The sequence below is a fragment of the Stegodyphus dumicola genome, chromosome 9 (genome assembly GCF_044657685.1).
Source record: "Stegodyphus dumicola isolate Sdum_Otavi_A_Nest chromosome 9, ASM4465768v1".
Classification (NCBI taxonomy): Eukaryota; Metazoa; Arthropoda; class Arachnida; order Araneae; family Eresidae; genus Stegodyphus; species Stegodyphus dumicola.
Window position 1 is genome coordinate 28134307 of NC_140776.1, and position 19690 is coordinate 28153996.

Consider the following 19690-nt stretch of genomic DNA (forward strand, 5'->3'; position numbering starts at 1 on the left):
AGAGAGAGAAATCGTGTAGAGCGTTGATTTCCAGTTTTCCAAGGTTAAGGGGGGATCCTCCAAAATGGCTACCCAATTCAAAAAAGAGAGAGGGTATATAGAGTGTTCATTTCCATTCTCCAAGGTTAGAAGGTCCCGAAATACCTTCTAAATTCAAAGAGAGAAAGAAATCGTGTAGAGCGTTCATTTCCCAATTCTCCAAAATCAGAGGGTCCGTTTTTCCCTTAATGGCTTTCCGAATTCAGAAACAGCGGGATGCAGACGTCCAAAGTCCCCAAAAATGGTTTCCCGTTTCAAACAGAGTGAGAGGCGTGGTGAGCGGTCATTTCCCGTTCTTCCAAGATGAGGTCGTCCGCTTTTCACAAAATGGCGTCCCCATTCAAACAGAGTGAGAGGCGGGGTGAGCGGTCATTTCCCGTTCTTTCAAGATGGGGAAAGAAGAAACACCTAGGATGAAATAACACGAAGGAAAGAAAGAAAAAAACGCCATCTTGTCATTTTCTGATAGGGTATCAGTGTTCGAATACTTTTGTGACCGACTGTACATGTTATATATAAAGCGTACTGTACAGTATTTACAAGTGCTAAAAGTCATTGCTTGCTAAGCATCTCGGTCAAAGTAGGCTGTTTGACTGTCTTCGTCGTTTTCACGCAGACAAGTCCGCTTCTGCTTGACAATGATAAGTTGCATGTAGTCACACGCGAACTGACTCGCCATCCACTTCAATACAATTTCAAGGTCGACAAACGCTCATTAGCTGATGTTTCCATGTCTGCTTCAACTTCGACATTAAGGTCATCTTCGACACTTTCTTCTCTCACTCTTTCAATAAGTTCATCATCATTTAGAATTTGAAACCCATGGTCTGATGAAACAAACATCATCCATTCTGCTATATTCTCAGCACTAACTTCTGAACATCCAGATATTTTTTCAGAAGAATGTTTCTCAAGTGAAACGCCATCCTCATCTTTTTCTGTCTCTTCCCGCTCTCTTTTTCTTGAATTCTGAAAGCGACTCAGATAATCAGCGATTCGGATAGTCGGAGTTCAGATAATTGGAGTTGTACTGTGTTATTTTCACAAAAAATTTGTGACATTTATATATACAGCGTTCATGACATATTTGTTAAGAGCTCGAAATCACTACGCAAAACTCCTCATTTTTCAAAAAAGAAAATATCGAGAGGCCTTTTTCCATCATATAGAAACATTTCCGAAATCATGTCACGTGATTTATACCTATGAATTTTCAAAGCTGCGTGGCTGATACTTTGGAGAAAGAGTTCAGTACGGTGGGAAAATATTATTCGTGTGTTAAAGTTTTAACGGATTTCGGTGAGAGATTTAGGGATGCATTTAAGTTCGTAAAATGGATAAAAGACGGAAGAACGTCCGATGAACGTAAGTGATTTCTTTATAACATTTTCAGCGTATGGTGTATTTTGTTGTTAATTGTTGACCGAAAACTGAAAATTTAGATTCTCAAGTAGTTGAGTAAATTAAGTTGAATTAATGCAATAATATGCTCTGAAACTTTGGTGGTTGGGGATTTAAACCATCGTATGTTGGAAATGAACTGACTAATTTTTCCTACGTTAACTTGTATAAATTGTATAAGTTACTATTGTTACTTGTGCAAGTAACGAGATGTATAGTTTTATGAACGCTACGATTTTATGAAATATCAAGTGCATTCTTTCTAAAATAATAATATGATAATGAATAATATTATTAATAAATTATCCAGGTATCTATTTCATTATTCATGAGATGGTATTTCATAATAATCTCATAATGAATTCTTAATGTGCTGTTTGATTAATACATGGTGTGATTAAAGCTGTTAACATTAAATAGGCTGAAATATTCTTATGTATTAGAACCAAATTATGCGAACGAAAGGACAATTTTTATGATAATTATATGATCAATATAATAACAGCATATGCTGTCATTTATCTGTAATTTATATATTTCTAAAATAAATCTTTCGAGAAATGCTTTATATTAATGTAGTAAAAATAGCATATATCTATCATAGCAACAATATAAGCAGTATTGCCGGATTTTGATTTTAGTAAGATATATTTACTAAATTTGATATAAACAGTTTTTAGAAACATCAATCAGATATCTTCATATTGTAGAAGCTGGTGGTCTCAAACTCAGATTACATGTGGACCAAATGCATGATCTAAAAACAATTCAGGGATTTTTTTTTACATTAAAACAAACTGGGAGTGAATTTATGCACACACGCACATATATTGGGTCATATAAATAGTCTTTTGCCACTAGATGTTGTTGATGCCTATATATCAGACAACTCTTATCTGATTGTCTCAATTGAACATGTACTTAAAAGGTGACATTCAGCTTCCATTGTTTATAAAGATAGTTTTCTAATTCGTTGCTCGTATAAAAAGTTATATTGTTTTGAAATGAGTGAAATGTCTGAAGAAATATGTTGCGTGATGCTTTTTTACTATAAAAAGGGTAACAACGTTTCAAAAACATGTAAAAAAATTTGTGAAGTGTATAGTGAGAATGCTGTAAATAATTGAAGGACCCAGTAATGGTTTCGTCGATTCGATTCCAGATATTTTGATGCTGGATGCACCTCTCTCTGGTTGGCCAAAAAGTCGAAATTTTGCAACTGGTGGAACAAGACCTCGCACAAGCTGGCAAGAAATAGCAGAGGCACTAAACATCAACCACACGACATTTTATAATCACTTGAAAAGAGCAGGCTGCAAAAAGAAGCTTGATGTTTAGGTGCCACATCAATTAACGTAAAGAAATTTGTTTGACTGAATTACCATCAGTGAAATGCTGCTGAAATACAATGAAATCGAACAATTTTTGAAGTGAATCATTACAGACAGTGAAAAATGGATGAAATATGAGAATATCAAACGTAAGCAAACATGGTTATGCTGAGTGTTTGGTGGGATTGGAAAGTAATTGTCCATTATGAGCTGCTGCAGCATGGCAAAACCATTAGTTCGGCTCTGTACTATGCCCAACTCTACCTTTTGAACTCTACCTTTTGTCTGTCTGGAAAGAGCGACCAGAATTGGCCAATAAAATGGAAGTTGTGTTACATCATGACCATACGCGGCCACACATATCTTTGTTGACTTGGAACAACTTGACGGAACTTTGTTGGGGAGTTTTGATGCATCCACCGTATAGCCTGGACCTTGCACTGTCTGACTACCATTTGTTTCAATCTCTTCAAAACTCTGTTGACGGTAAAAAATTGGCCAACTCAAATGTCACTGAAAATCACTTGGCTAAGTTTTTTGACGATAAACCACAGAAGTTCTACACCGATGGAATTATGAAGCTACCCGAAAAATTGCAGAAGGTCATAGATGTTGGCTTTAGTTTTCCGCATGCAAATTTTGATCGGAGGTCAATCGGCGGTAAGCTAACGTGGTTGCCGCTGATTGGCCGATGACGTCAAGATCAGCAGGTTGGCCAAGTATTATATATATATATACATACATGCCGGTATCGGCGAATGTCTTGTTCTCTTGGTATTATGAGTTAGCATTATGCTAGTTTTCTTTCAATCAAATGATTTTTAAATGTAAAGGCTACAGTGTTAGCTTATTTTATTTTATTTACGGAATAAAGCATGAATTGGCTGATCTTTGGAATATTGTAACTGGTAGTTTGGCGACATTTTGGAGGCGATAAAGGTTACTACCTAGGACTTTGGTTATAATGTGAGAAGTACTCAGTTCCGATTACGCATTATTTTGTGTGAGGGAAATGAGAAATCATGAGATATGTCATGTGACATTAATGGACAAATTACAGTTCTTTACTCGGAAAAGGGGGAAATCGGGAAAAAATCTGGAAATTTTGTATTTAGCTTTATTCTATGTTGTGTGAAACAGTTTTAGTTAATTTTTGAATCCCATGACCCTAACTAAAGTGAATTCGAAATGGGTATTTAGTGGGATTGAAAGGGGTAGTAATGAGTGTTTTTTTTTTAAGGTTGTGCGAGATAGAAGTAAAGATGTTTTATTAAGTTATTTATTTTACCTGGTACCTTGCTGTGAACTATAAGTATGATTTTAAAGATCCTGAAACAGGTGCACATACGCTTGCTTTTTATTTAGTGGAGGAAATAAGAAAAGTTTATCGGCCACGTAATCAAGATTCTGAAGGAGATTAGGTAAGTTAGTATTTTTAATTATTTGAGGATATTATTTTTATGCATTGTTCTAAATATAAGGGGTAAAAAAAATAATGTGGTATTATTGGAAAATTGTTATTAGCAATGATTTTTATATTTTAAGTAGTGTTTTTGAATTTAATTATATTTTAATTAAATGATAGTTATTTTGTGAATTATATGTTTGTAGGAATTTGGTATACGTTTCAGTGGAAGTAAACGTGCATGGAAATAATTTAAATATTTGACACTAAGTATTTGTAACCATTTGTAATGTTTGCGGTATGAATTCGTTGGTGACGTTTATAATATAATAGATAATTTAGAGGTAAAAGTTTTTGGATACTTTATTTATTTTATACGTAGAAATGTTCATCTTTGGAAAGGGTATATACTTTTTGCAATCAGGTAATTTCATATATGTTCTTTTTACTGGATTTAAAGATTCACACAATTTTCATGCATTTTCGTGAAATTTTTCTGATTTATGAGAAAAAAGCAGTGTACATGGATATAGTGAAGAGTGTGCGCAATGCCATTTTTGTGCAATTCTGGGATGTTTTTTTAAGTAAAAATAAGTCGACGTGTACATGGTTTAGTGATATTTTAATTAAATGATAGTTATTTTGTGAATTTTATGTTTGTAGGAATTTGGTATACGTTTCAGTTGAAGTAAACGTGCATGGAAATAATTTAAATATTTGACACTAAGTATTTGTAACCATTTGTAATGTTTGCGGTATGAATTCGTTGGTGACGTTTATAATATAATAGATAATTTAGAGGTAAAAGTTTTTGGATATTTTATTTATTTTAAACGTGGAAATGTTCATCCTTGGAAAGGGATTATATACTTTTTTGCGATCAGGTAATTGCATATATGTGCTTTTTACCAAATTTAAAGATTCAAAGAATTTTTTTGCATTTTCGTGCAAATTTTTGTAATTTATGAGAAAATAGCAGTGTAGATGGATAAAGTTAAGAGTGTGTGCAATTCTGGGATGTTTTTTTAAGTAAAAATAAGTCGATGTGTAAATGGTTTATGTGTATGTGCTATTCTGAAAAACGCGCAAGGAGTTTGCGATTGTGCACTTTTTTCCAATTTTGCAGTTAATATTTGTCATGATTAAGCAGTTTTGTTACATAAAATTTCTAGCATAAGTGTAATTCGGCTAGTAGATTGTTGGAAAAGTGTTCAGTAAATAAAAAGAAAAGAAACATGTCTTTACTTCGTGAAGACAAAATGGCAGCGAAAAAAAAAATAGAAGGTTGCTGTAGCAGAGTTGGTTGCCAAATTTTCGCCAATCGAAAGATCAACCCATGAATTTTATTTAGATTAGTCTTAGCTTTATTTAAGGGAAGCAAAATATGCTTTGCCTTTATCACCACTGCCAACAGGGTTATGGGCCCAGCGCCAACAGTTAATGAGTCATCCAGTTCAACTCAGCATTGAAGGAATGTAGGTAAAGAGGGTCATTATCCACGAAAAGAAGCTGACCTGTCTTAGAAGTTTGTTCAAGTCGTTGTGCTCACACTTAATTGAAGATGTCATTACTACCTGAAGGTTTAGAGCTGTTAAACCATGTCCTTAATCTCTGCAGGTAGGACCTCATCCCAGTCAGAACCGGAACACCAGATTTCTTGCATAATAATTTTTGCCCAAATAACAAAGGGTGCAATAAATCCAAATGGATCGTATATTTGGGCGATACTTTCCAAAAGTTTCCTTTTTGTAGCAAAATCGTTTCCAGTAGAAAAGTCAATTAAATTTTTTTAATTTAACTTTATATTGTCCTCAATGGAATTCCATATCATGCCTAAGAAATTCGATTCGCTAGTTAATTTGTTATCTGATTCCTTAATCCCATTTGAGACCCATAAATCGTTTAATGCTTTAGAATTAGTTCTTAATTTCCTGAAATTCATCCCGGCATCCTTAAATATGTTAACTGCATCTACAGATAACCGATATGCATCTTCAACCGTTCCTGCTCCAAAATATAGGTCATCGACATAGACAGAAGAATTTAACATTTGGAAACTGTCCGGCATTTTATCTTTATATTTTCGAATGTGATATTTTATAGTGGCGGCCAAAATGAAAGGAGATATAGTCAAACCGAAAGCTACGCGGCACTTTTCCATAATCTTAAAGGAGTCATTATTTTCATTAAACCAAAGAAATTTTAGAAATTGTCTATCACCTTCAGCAATTCCTATCATCAAAAAGACTTTTTCAACATCTCCACAAAATGCTATCTTAAACTTACGAAAATTTAACATAATGTCTAGTATATTTGGATTTAGATTAGGTCCCGATTCAAGGCAGTCATTTAACGAATTCGTGTCCTCTGTTCTTGAGCTAGCATCGTACACAGTTCTTACCTTAGTAGTTTCACTAGGTCATATCACTGCTCGGTGCGGCATAAAATATCCCAAATTTGTATCATTATTCAGGCATTCCTCTACAATTCCTTCTAATATCTGGTTCTCAATTATATTTTTATATTCCTGAAAAATCTCTGGAGTTTTACTTAGTTTATTGTGAAGGTTTGCAAATCGTTTCTTAGCTACCTTAGAATTGTTTCCTAGATTATTCGGACTGTATTTCCAGATTAAATTTGCCTCATATCTTCCGTTTTTAAACTGCAAATTTCTTTCAAACTAGTCTAATATTTCGCAGGCAATATCAGAATAATCATCAGAATCATTTATTCCCATATGTTCTAATTCCCCAAAACCGCTTAAATATTTCAACACAACAGTATTTGTCATTATCGCTAAATTTTCAGAACAATTTTTATTTGTTTTATTTTTCTTGATTCCTGCAGCAACCCAACCAAACACAGAACTAACTGCGTATAATCCTTCAGATATTTTAATTCTTTCGGAATAAACTACATTCCAGAATTCATTGTGATACATACCGCCACATTTATTACATTTAGTTTTATTTCTGCACTTTTTTGATGTATGAAATTTTTTAAAACAAGAATAGCAGCGGTTTTCGGATCTTAGTTTCTTTAATTTATCAGAAACATTCACTTCGCATTTAAATGACTTGTGCAAATTATCACAAAAGATGCATTTTCGGGTAACTGCAGTATGAAATGCAGCCGTGGGTGTATTTTTTACATATTTTCTAATTTCATATTTTGATTGATCGACTCATGGAGGCACAGGATTTTTCTTTTCATTTAATACTAGATTTGAAACTTCCCTGCATTCTATTTCCGTTTTAATAAATTGCGTTAATTCCGAAACTTCAACTTTATCTTTCGATCCTCTTTGCCGATTAAATTCTAAAACTAAATCGTCCGGAATTAATTTTAATAACATTGGGATTAGTAAATGTCCATATGAGCCAGAAGTTACGTCTGAAGTTTCCAAATTATGAATCGAAACTTCTAATTCGTCATACAATTTACGTAAAGCCTTTACGTTAGCAGAATTTTTAACGGCTTCTAAATTGAGAATTTTATTCATGAATGAATTAATGATCAGGTCTTTTCAAACACATCTGTCTTTTAGTGATGCTACACAACTATCATAATTACTTTCTGTTAACTCAAAGCCTGAAACAGCATTCAAAGCTTGTCCCATTAAGAATGTTTTTAAGTATGCAAATTTTTGTATTTTTGAAAGCGTTTCATTTTTATGTATTGAATTTTCGAAACTATTCCAAAATTCATTCCATTGTTTGGGGTCTCCCCAAAATTTATCAATCATTAATTTTGGTAATTTCAGCGTATTACTTCCACTAGAACTGGAACTTACATGCAAAATTCCATAACCACTAGACTGGTTTAAATCAGAACTTTGGGGATTCCTTGCTGGCGGTACTGCGGTAACCGCACCTAGAAACTGCTTAATTTGACTACAAGCAATTATACATTTGTCATTGTATTCTTCGCTTATACTATAATCTTCTTCAATTAAGTCAACATCAATTAACTCTTGTGTTTCATCATCAAGCATTCTCAAATTATTTTTCTTTTCGGTTACTAATTCAAACAATTCCCGTAATTCTTTAATCGAATTTTCCTCCCCTTCAATTTTTAATTTATCTTCAATCACTTTAATTAACCTAGTAACAGACGATCTCAATGTGGAACGTTTACGTTTCAACCTATCTAACTTATCTTCCATTTTATTTAATTTAAATACACCCACGACAGCAAAAATAAATACTTACTAATTTACTACAAATAATCACTAAATAATTAATTTAAGATTTCCCGACCTTTATTTGGAATTCCATTGTCCCTTGAATATGAAATATCCATTGTTAAATTCAAATTGAACACCTAAAATCTTTACAAAGCCTTACTTTACGCCACATGCACCAACTAATAATATGTGCATCTCCAAATCAGATGATGGTGGTTCAGTGAGTTCACTAATTTTAACACTTTTACATTTTTAACAATATTTTAATTACTATATACAGAGCGTATTCTTAGGCCGCCACCTTCGACATGAACAAACTTTATTCTTTTTTCAACTAAGCGAGCAACAGCGCCCTCTAGCCTTTTCCTTCAAATTACACAACAAACCATGACAACTGTAATCGATGGAAAGTTGACATGAAAATGCTGTTACTGGATAGAAATTGTTGGAGCTTCATAGAGGACAAAGACGAAGAATTAGATAAAAGTGCAACAAGGCGTGAAAAGCAGGAGTTCACACTGAGAGAGAACAGAGCCTTCACTACATTATATTATGGAATTAAAGCTGAGTTCAGGCCACTGATACAAGAATGTTCAAGTGGTAAAGAAGCATGGGAAGTTCTACAGAAGCAATTCAAACTCAAAACAAGAGCAAGGATAATTCAATTACTGGATGAATTTTTTAGTATTAAATATACACCAAATGAAGAAATAGGATTATTCATCGCGAGAATAAGAATGACTGCAAAGAAGCTGGTCACAACTTGGCAGATCTTTTTAAAGGATTCCAGGCAATAAGGAGATTACCCCAGGAATACTCCGGGATTGTACAGTTGATCTGTAGGTGGAAGGACGAAGATTTTACGCTGGAAAGAATTGCTGAAGAATTGGTAAGGGAAGAAAGCCGACTTGGCCAGGTAAATGCCGATTTAGAAGTCAGCAAGGTAAGCGTGTTTAATACTATTGATTCAAATGATGGGAAAGATAAAGTTGAAAATAAAACTAAATCTAAGAAAAGATGGGGAATATGAGAATAGGACCTTGTTTAAGGCAGGTGCTCATTTTGTGATTTCAAAAGGGAACATGTGGATATACTTTAATAATTGGAATAGATTATGCTACGCTAAACGATATGACAGACTTTATCACGTAAAACCTTTTAGATATGCATGAGGTTGGTTACGGTACAGAAATTGGAAGATTAAATAAAGTAGACGATGCAATGCTATGGCATTGGAGATTTAGCCACATAAATTTTGATTATATTAAGAAAACTAGTAAGAATCAAAGCGTGAAAGGGTTACCAGAAATTGAAAAACCAATGGAGAGGTGTGAATCGTGTATTATTGCTAAATCTAGTAGAATAACTTTTAAAACTGTTCCGAAGAGATCGGATAATCCATTGCACTTGGTTTATTTAGATGTTTGTAGCCCACTACCAGTTCCATCTAAGGGTGGGAGTAAATATTTTCTTGCTATTGTGGATGACTATAGTATATTAGTAACAGTGTATTGTATAAAAAATAAAAATGAATCGTTCTACAACTTTAAGAATTATCATAGGCAAATGGAAAGACTGACGAATAGAAAATTAATAAGTATACGCACCGATAACGGTGGGGAATTCTGTAACAGGCAATTCGAAGGGTACTTAGCCGAAAATGGAATTAGTGTTGAACGTACGAATGCGTACACCCCAGATGAGAACCGTGTGTGTGAACGTTTTAACCGAACGGCATTAGACGCAGTTAAAGCTATGCTTAGTGATGGTAAAATTGGTAAAAGAATGGTGGGCAGAAGCTCTTGGCTGTTTTGTACATACGTGGAACAGAGTATGTCATAAAAGCAACCGAACTTTCTAATCTGTTTTGGCGTGCCAAAACAGATTAGAAATAAATTACAAATGAGGTGCAAAGAAGGAATCATGGTAGGATATGCTAAGGAAACTAGGGGTTATAGGATATGGCTGCCAGAAGAACGCAGATTAATAGAAACCTGTAATGTGAAGTTCGATGAAAAACTTTGTGCAGCAAATGGCATCCTGGAACAGAAATCAAAACCTAAATTTAAAAGACTAGAGGAATCTGAGCTATTAGCAGAATCAGATGAAGAACAGGAAATTTCTAGAGAAGAAATAAAGTTGTCAGATGACAAATCTACTCCAAAAGAAGTATCAGACTTAAACTGGCAAAGAAAAGCAGTTAAAAGGCCAGATGGAACACGTACAGACATATATTATTATGTAGAGGGAACAGACTCCCGTTTTAAATCCTATAATGATATTGAAAATTATTGTGAGGCAAGAAATATTAAATTTGAAAAAGATAAGTTACATTTTAGTGGAAAAAACGAATACTCGGGGAAAGTTAATTTTGTAGAACAGGAGACTAGCTCTGTGTCTGAAGAGGCAAATTCCGTAGAAATTGTTATCTCTCAAAATTTTAAAGAAGCACGAAAATCAGTAAATGCCAAAGAATGGGATAAGGCAATGAAAGAAGAAATTGACACAATGAAGAAAAGAAAGGTTTGGGAATTAGTCGAAAAGCCAGAAAATAAAACTATGATAGGAAAGAAATGGGTCTATACGCTAAAAAGAAATGAAAAGAATCAAGTGGTTAGATACAAAGCACGTTTAGTAGCACAGGGATTTAGGCAGAAAAGAGGTGAAGATTTTGATGACGTTTACAGTCCTGTAGTAAATTTTTCAATCATAAGAATATTTTTCACTACCCTGGTATGTTTATATGGATGGACTAATTGTCAGTTAGATGTAAAGAATGCATATTTATATGCAAACCTAAATGAGAAAATATATATGACCCAACCAGAGGGATTTATCAAAGAGGAAAATAAAGTGTGTTTATTACACAAGGCCATTTACGGTCTACATCAAAGCGGCCGTGAATGGTTTTGTGAATTTGAAAGTACTTTAGAAAATCTACATTTTAAGAAAGTACAATGGTGTAATTGTGTTTATAAGAGTTCAAATGTAATTATCTTGTTATACGTAGATGATATTGTGATTTTTAGTAAAGATCAATATAGTATAGATAAATTAATTTCACAGCTGAGTAAGTTTTTTGATCTTAAAGTATTAGGCAAAACAAAACGTTAGTTGGAATTGGTGTGTATTGGTGTTGGTGTATTTAATTATGGCAAAGCATACGAGGGCTATCTGCCTAAGGGGAGGGATGCCTTCGTGGAGGACTTTCTAAGGGAAACTGGCTCGTATACACGTTACACATGGGGAAAACCACGAAAACGCCCATGCAGCCAGCCCGTTCGCGGGATTCGAACCTCGGACCGAACTACCAGTGTTCAGCGACTTTACCGCTCGGCCGCTGGTGGGCTACTTGGAATTGAATTCTTAAGGATTGAGAATCGGGTTTTTATACATCAGCAAAAATATATCGAAGAAATTTTTGAAAAATTTAATTATTTCCAGATACCAATAACTTCACTTCCCATAGCTAAAGACACTATTCTTACAAAATTAGATTGTCCATCTACAAGTGCAGAAATTGCGGAAATGCAGACATTACCCTTTAGAAATCTGTTAGGATGTTTAGTTTTTGTAGCTAACAGGACAAGGCCTGATATTACATGTGCAGTGAATATCTTATCACAATTTCAGGAGAATCCTGGAATTAGGCATTGGGAAGCATTGTTGAAATTGCTTGGTTATCTTAATAGTACTAAATTATATAAGTTAAACTTATCGAAGATTAAACATCTAAATTTATATTGTTATTCAGATGCTGATTATGCAAGTAATAGAGATGACAGCGTGTCCATGGGAGGATTTATATTATATTTAGATGAAGAACCGGTAATCTAGAAAACTGTTTAACAAAAATGTGTAAGTTTATCAACCATGGAAGCAGAGTATATCGCCTTATCTGAAGCAGCGAAGGAATTAATGTGGACGAAAAATGTTTTACAAGATGAAATTTTAAAGTTTAATTTAAGAGAGTGTAAACTATTTTGTGATAACAAATCTGCCATTGATTTTTCTAGATTGCCAATAGAAAATCGCCGAACTAAGCACATAGACATAAAATATCACTTTGTTAGAAGACTAGTAAATGATGGAGTGTTTGACCTTGAATTTATCACCAGTAAATTAAATACTGCTGACTTATTTACAAAATCAGCGACTGCTGTTAATTTAAGAAAGTTTTGTTTAGCTCTTTTCAGTGTTTAAAGACAATAAGTGTTTTCGTATAATAGAATTGATTTATGAACTTCTGTGTAAGTTTTGTTTTTGTCTCTGCATGAGGAAAAGAGGGCCGTTTGTCGGCTTTAGTTTTCCGCATGCAAATTTTGATCAGAGGTCAATCGGTGGTAAGCTAACGTGGTTGCCGCTGATTGGCCGATGATGTCAAGATCTGTGGGTTGGCCGAGTATTATATATATGTACGCCGGTATCGGTGAATGTCTTGTTCTCTTGGTAGTATGAGTTAGCATTATTCTAGTTTTCTTTCAATCAAATGATTTTTAAATGTAAAGGCTACAGTGTTAGCTTATTTTATTTTATTTACGGAATAAAGCATGAATTTTATTTAGATTAGTCTTAGCTTTATTTAAGGGAAGCAAAATATGCTTTGCCTTTATCTCCACTGCCAACAATAGATAATAATGGTCAATATGTACATGGATATCAAAAATACCGCAGAGACTTTTTATATGGCCCAATATAAAAGATATACAGTCAAAAGTCGTTAATTCGGACACCCATAATCCGGAATGATCTATAATCTGGACCTCAAAGCTACAAACTTTCTGCGCATGTGTCGCATTGATGTAAGATCTTTACGGCTGCGAATATGCGTGTGTGCATGCGCAAAATACGTTTACGCATGCGTATTTAATGTATAACCCACAGTATAAGCTAAACTAAAATTCTCTAATTCAGTTAATGTTGCAGATTGCATTGTTCCTTAATCTTCGAATTGGATCCGGCTTATTATTTTTTGCAGACTTTATAAAAGTAAGCTTGACTTTATAAGCTTGACTTTATAAAAGTAAGCTTACTAAAAAGAGCAACTTTATAAAAGTAAGCTTGAACTTTAGATTATGTCAAATAGAAGTTCCGATATATATTTACTAATATGTAAAGGATCTACAAAGCAAAAGTATGTTTCGAAGTCCATTAAACAAAAGTGAAATTGCTGCAAAAAATGACCTAACCATTCCGAAATCTGTTTATCAATTTCACGCTGCTCTGTGGGAGGGGGGGGGGCAGGGGTGGAGGCTGTGGCGTGCAATGAATTGGAAGTTGATTTGTCAGCACTATCCTTATCTTCAGGGCAGATGTTTTCATTTTATTTGGCTTATAATTTCTTCCTAAATGTAGTATTTCATCTTGATGTATTCCGTTTTTGATATGATTTAAATCAAATTCCTCGTCTTTATAATTTGCTTCCACTAGTGAAGAAAGTGACGCAGAGGTTATTGAAAACGAAGAAATTTAGATTGACAAATTAGTCGGTATTCTCAACACAGCAATTATAGGACTTGAACAGCGGATCTTTGTAACTGAAGAAAATATTATGTCTGTTTATAGAATTAAAAAGAAAGTATTATCACATGAAACGAAGGAACTTAAACAACTTACATTGAAAGAAATGTTTAATAAAGTAAACAAATAAATATTAAGTTTTTTTTTGTAAATTTTGATACCCTTTAGATCATAATTGTTCTTTATTTCATAAATTATGGTTTCATATTTTTAATTTTATAATTTCTGCATGCCACCTTACCAGATTTAAACTGATGATCTATAATCCGGAATCGCTGAAGTCCCGAAGAGTCAGGATTAACGACTTTTGACTGTAATATATATATAGAGAGAGAGACAGAGCACCGTATATACCTGGGTTAGTCTATATTTGAGGGTATTCCTGGATTATCAGTTGAGTACTTGCATGGTGATTTTAGTTTTTTAGAGTTTCTTTCTGCTTTGAATGTCGCTTAGGAAGTACCTTGCTTATTTTGTGCTGTAAACTCTAAAATGCCAGCTTGTGATAGGGTTAATCTGAAGTTTCTGTATGATTTGAAATGAATGGGAAAGAAGCATTAATTGACTGTGTAAATAAAGGTTTACTCTAATCATTATAAGTGTCCTGCTTGTACGAAGGAAATGCATATGGTCGAATTTAAAGATCGTTCAGACGGCTTTGAATGGGTTTGTCACAAGGAAGGTTCAAATGCTCACTATATAGTGTTCCATTAGAAAGGGATCATGATTTGAGAAGAATCATTTGAGTATTATTGAGATCTTGATTTTTACGTGGATGTGCATGTATGAAGCTGATACTAAAATGATTAAGACTGAATTAAATTTGATTCTTATTTTTGTGAATTTATGGGGCAACAGCAGTATATAGATTCTAGTTAGATAATTTTTAGACAATTTTGGGATTAAGGAATTCTGTGTTTCACACATATCGAAGAAACGGGAATTTTTAATAATGTAAGTCAATATTTCATTTTTGTATTGCATAGATTAGATAACATGTATTTCCATTTTTATCTTATTTCTGTTTTTGATTTAAAATGCAGTTTATTGTGATTATGTATTTTTTATTTTAATTATGTTTTGGACGCCATTTCACTGGGGAGGGCGTTGGACGTAAGCAGGAATGGCGTAAAAAAATAGCAGATTTTCGCTAAGAGGCACCCTTAAATATATTTTTACCTGTAATGTATCAGTATCCCCTTTAATAATCTAATGTGACATGTGTATGTGGTGTATTGTCTAAGTTTAGAATATGTTTGAAAATTTCTAAAATTGGATAAAAGCTCGAACATGGTTTCATTAAAAATTTATTTCTGTAATTATCCATTTGTATTTTCACATTGAAAATTTATTTCTGTAATTATTCATTTGTATTTTCACATTGAAAATTTATTTCGGTTATAGTCATTCGTATTTTCACATATTCTGTTATTACTCAAACCTTTTTTTCTTCTCTCCATGGCAAAAATTATGCGATTCTCTCCCCCTGCCAGTCCATTGGTAATTGTTGCCCAACTGTTCTAGTACGCACAGAAATATTTTTTCTTTTCATAAATCTGCTACACCAGCAAGGCCCTCCTTTGAAATCATTTATGTTCATTTTTTTGCTATAAATTTTGCTTGTAAGCGAATTTTTACAGGAAATTGGCATTCCCTTTCCTCGTTGCTCTTTTATCCAGTTTGCAAGGTTGTCTTCTAGATTCGGCCACCTTACAGTACCACTTCTTTTGACTCGTTTCTGTTGTGGCATATTTTTATGTTGTTCTTTTTCAGTTCTCCAACGTCGAATGCATCTCTCGTCCACTTCAAACTCTCGAGCTACTGCTCTATTTCCACACGTGAAATTACATTAAGCTTAAAACCAGCAGTATAGCTTCTGTGTCGTTTAAGTTCCATTTTCAAAAATTTTCCGCTCCCTTCTTACTTAAAAACTATCCAACAAGTACTTGTACCCAAACTGATGTGATCTGTATCTGGCAGAATGCCAAGAAAAATCGATTCATGCTGAAGGGAAAATACGTCAGAGTTCGTTATTGCGAGGCAGGGAGTCGTGTCCGCCTTTGACAAAAATTGCAGAAAAGGCAGTGGTGGGGAGAGGATGGGTCCTGGAAGATTCATCGAATGGCAGAGGAGAGAGACCATTTAAACTGATGATAATGCTGCTTTGAAAGGGGTAAGAATGTTATTGTTCTGAGATCCCGGTTAGGGTGAATAAGGCATGTTGGTCTGTTCAAGGGAAAGAATATAAAAAAATAACGTTCACAAAAAGCAACTGAGTGGTCTTTTGTGTGGAAACAGCACCGTCTATGTACATTGACAAGGCCATCCAAACTATGTACACTGCTCAAAAAAAAAAAAAAAAAAAAAAAAATGGGACAGTGCTATATCTCTCGTTCTACTGGGCCGATTGACAAAATTCAAACTACGTTTTTCATGTCTTGAAAGCACGACTTAGGATATATATTAGATTTATATATAGTACTATTCTAACATAGGTATTTTGACACAAAATCGGACTTTTTCTGAAATAACATACCAATTTTTTTACATATTTCGATTCTACGACTCAAATTATGCCAGAATACCAAGTTTTGTAAAAATCGTATGAATAGTTTTTAAAATATTAGCTCTCAAAATTTTAGCTCCTTAATGTTAATTGAATTTGGCAAATATTTATGAATATCTCTTTTTTTATTAAACCTTTTTGATTTTTTCTCTCACATTTCGATATTTTGGTTCATTCCAAATAAAATTTACCCATTTTTTGCGTTTTATTTTTTAAATTTCTATTTTTAAATAATTTCTATAGATTATTCGAAAAAAATTTTGAATTATAACCTATAAAATTTTTACCATCATCCTAAAGTAGGTGTATTTTTAAGCATATGTGCAAAAAATTAGACTTTTTTATTCAAAATTTTCTAAGATATACACGAATTTACATAATTTCGCGTTTTGAAATTTGGCACCTTTTTTTCGAGCGATAATAACGCCAAATGTGGTCTATGGATTTTTGTTACACTGAATTGCCACAGCTATTTTTAACCTTAAACATCAAGTAAAATTTTACGGAGAATTAATTATATGACATTTTTTCCCTCAATTATGCATAATAAATATTTATTAATACTATATGAAAGGCTACTTTTTTAAATTATAGATGATATTATTCAAATTTTTAACTATTTTTTTTTTTAATTTCTCTCGTATCTTTTCTCTTTTTAAAAAATTTAAGAGTAAGTTTTTGTAAGAGTAAATTTTTACCTTCGGCGTTTTATCGTCTGCTACTTTACTTCGTTTAAATCGAATTGTCTAAAACTGAGAATTTTCGTTTGATATTTATTTGAATTTTATGACATTAACTGCATAATTTATTTCTAAACATACTGTTGCTTTTGAAGTGGCTGAAAGAGCGGCTGATACTATTATCCATATTTTTAAAGCACAATATATTTTTATAGAAACATATTTAGAATAATCATTTTTTATCAAAGTCAAATTATGATATAAACATACAACCCTCTAGAGACTGAATTAATGGAAGTTCAATGGTTATGTAGAAATGATCTGCAGCTACTTAATGGCTGGATAAGTCAGCAAATTCTGTGGACAAGTAACAATAATTATATAAACGACACCAACTTTCTGGATTCAATAAACAACGAGGATACGATGTTTACTAAATGAATTTAAGAAGTTTTAAAACATAAAAAATCAACTCATTTTTTTTCCTAAAATGTATTTTTGAGCGTAGTGTATTTTCATTATATCCTTAAAATTCTAATTTAGAATGTAATTGTCAAAAACTGAATTCTAATCATCAGTAATATAAAAAGTAATTATTACGGTTATTAATAAATCCTTCTTATAAAGAAATTGCAAATATTTCAAAAACTTTCTGTCTGAATGCAAACATTTTTCTATGCAAATATTTTTAATTTTATATTAATCAAGATTGCACACCATATTACTTATTTCCACTTCAATTCTTACCGTCAGTTCTAGTAGAATTTACAAATCAATTATATTTAATTAAGGATTGGATTGGATTATTTAATTATGGCAAAGCACACGAGGGCTATCTGCCTAAAGGGAGGGATGCCTTCGTGGAGGACTTTCTAAGGGAAACTGGCTCGTATACACATTACACATGGGGAAAACCACGAAACCGCCCATGCGGCCAGCCCGTTCGCGGGATTCGAAACTCGAACTGAACTACCAGTGTTCAGCGTCTTTACCGCTCAGCCGTTGGTGGGCTATTTAATTAAGGAATGACCATCTAAATTAAGAAACAGCGCACCGTAACAACATTTCAATTATTGGTTCCGTATCTTTCATGTTACTCCCGATTGGCTAGCTACATGATTTTTAATGAGTATTCGGATTTTACTAGTAACTTCACTTGGAAATCGCGCTTAAACTAGATTAGTTGGTTATTTGAACATAGAAAGAACATGGGAGCTATTTGATTAAGATGCTTTCATAGAGAATCTTTGTAAAGAGAACCTAAAAAACTACGAAAACCAACCACGCAGCCTGGGTTAGACTGAGCAGCAAACAATTAGTATTTAACAATCTTTTCTTTTTCAAATGCTAGGCAACTGATGAGGCTCCAATTAAATCTCCAATTTAATATTTTATTTGTAAATATTTAAAATATTGTTGTATTCTTTGACACAAAAAGCAGAATTTAAGTTTTGTTAACTCGTTAGTAAACTACCAAGCCGTAGTGCAAATGAATATTCAATTTCTTTGGCAATAATTGTATTCACTTAATATTCTTGAAATATGAGCTAAAGAAGGAACGTTCTCAGAAGATTAAAGAAGTGTTTAAATCCAGTGATATTAGGTTTGTCTTAGAAGCTCAGGATCAAAACGATTCTGCAATTGCCCGAGTAGTTGACTTGTAAATGGATGTGAATTAAGCAGATGACTTTTAATCATACGTTATTCAGCCAGATAACGTATTCCAAATGTTTTGTATTGCATGACAATGCATCTTTTCATTATTCAATAACCAGTCGGAGAACCGCTTGTGTTCGGAAAATAAGTATGTATATTCAGTCGTCCTGCATGTTCTTCAAATTTGTCTTCTTGTGATTTTTTTTCTTTCTCAAAAACTAAAGTTGCCTCTCAAAGGAAAGTTTTTTGACATTGAAGAGACAAAATTAATATGACATCTACTTTTAGAGGCATGTCAAAAACAGATCTCTACAAACCTTCTCTTCCATTACATGCTGTGCAGTCAGACAAAAAGTTACATCAGCGTAAATTCTATAATTTATTTTTATTACACTCTGATTACTTTATTAACATACAGTGAATATATACTAAATCTTTTACTTTAGCTTAAGTAATTCGGAATTTTTGACGGAATTGTTGTCGGAACTAGGACTTAGAAGATAAGTCAAATTAAATATTTCGATAACCCAGTAAATTGAACTTCGAAATTTCAATATTTTATTTTCGGAGGGAGGGGAAATGTTTTCAGTTTTGGTCCATTATACTAACTATATTTGCTTCGATTTTTTATTTTTCCATAAAAGCGAAAATTTTACGCATGGTATACATATAACGCATAGCTTCAAATTAAAATTTAATAATATACAGAGTGGTTATAATTAAAGTTCCACATTGAAACGGTCATAAAAGGAAAACTACTGGATCAAATGTTATCAAACTTGGAAATCGTGTAAAGCAGGTCATGGGAATTTATTTTCCGCGAAAAAAGGAAGTTCGAAACCTCACCACCAGGGGGGAAATGGCGCTGTATGCAATATTGTTAAACGAAATATGGGTCGGAATCTA

General features: G+C 33.2%; 1 protein-coding gene across 1 annotated transcript in view; it reads left to right on the forward strand.

Moving 5' to 3' along the window:
• The first annotated feature begins 1255 nt into the window (after nucleotides 1–1255).
• LOC118189300 (mitogen-activated protein kinase-binding protein 1-like) overlaps nucleotides 1256–19690 on the forward strand; it is a 220758-nt gene continuing 202323 nt past the window's right edge. The window contains exon 1 of the mRNA XM_085823312.1: nucleotides 1256–1404. Coding sequence (XP_085679438.1) covers nucleotides 1399–1404 — 6 coding nt within the window. The 5' untranslated portion in view covers nucleotides 1256–1398. The remainder of the gene's footprint in view (nucleotides 1405–19690) is intronic.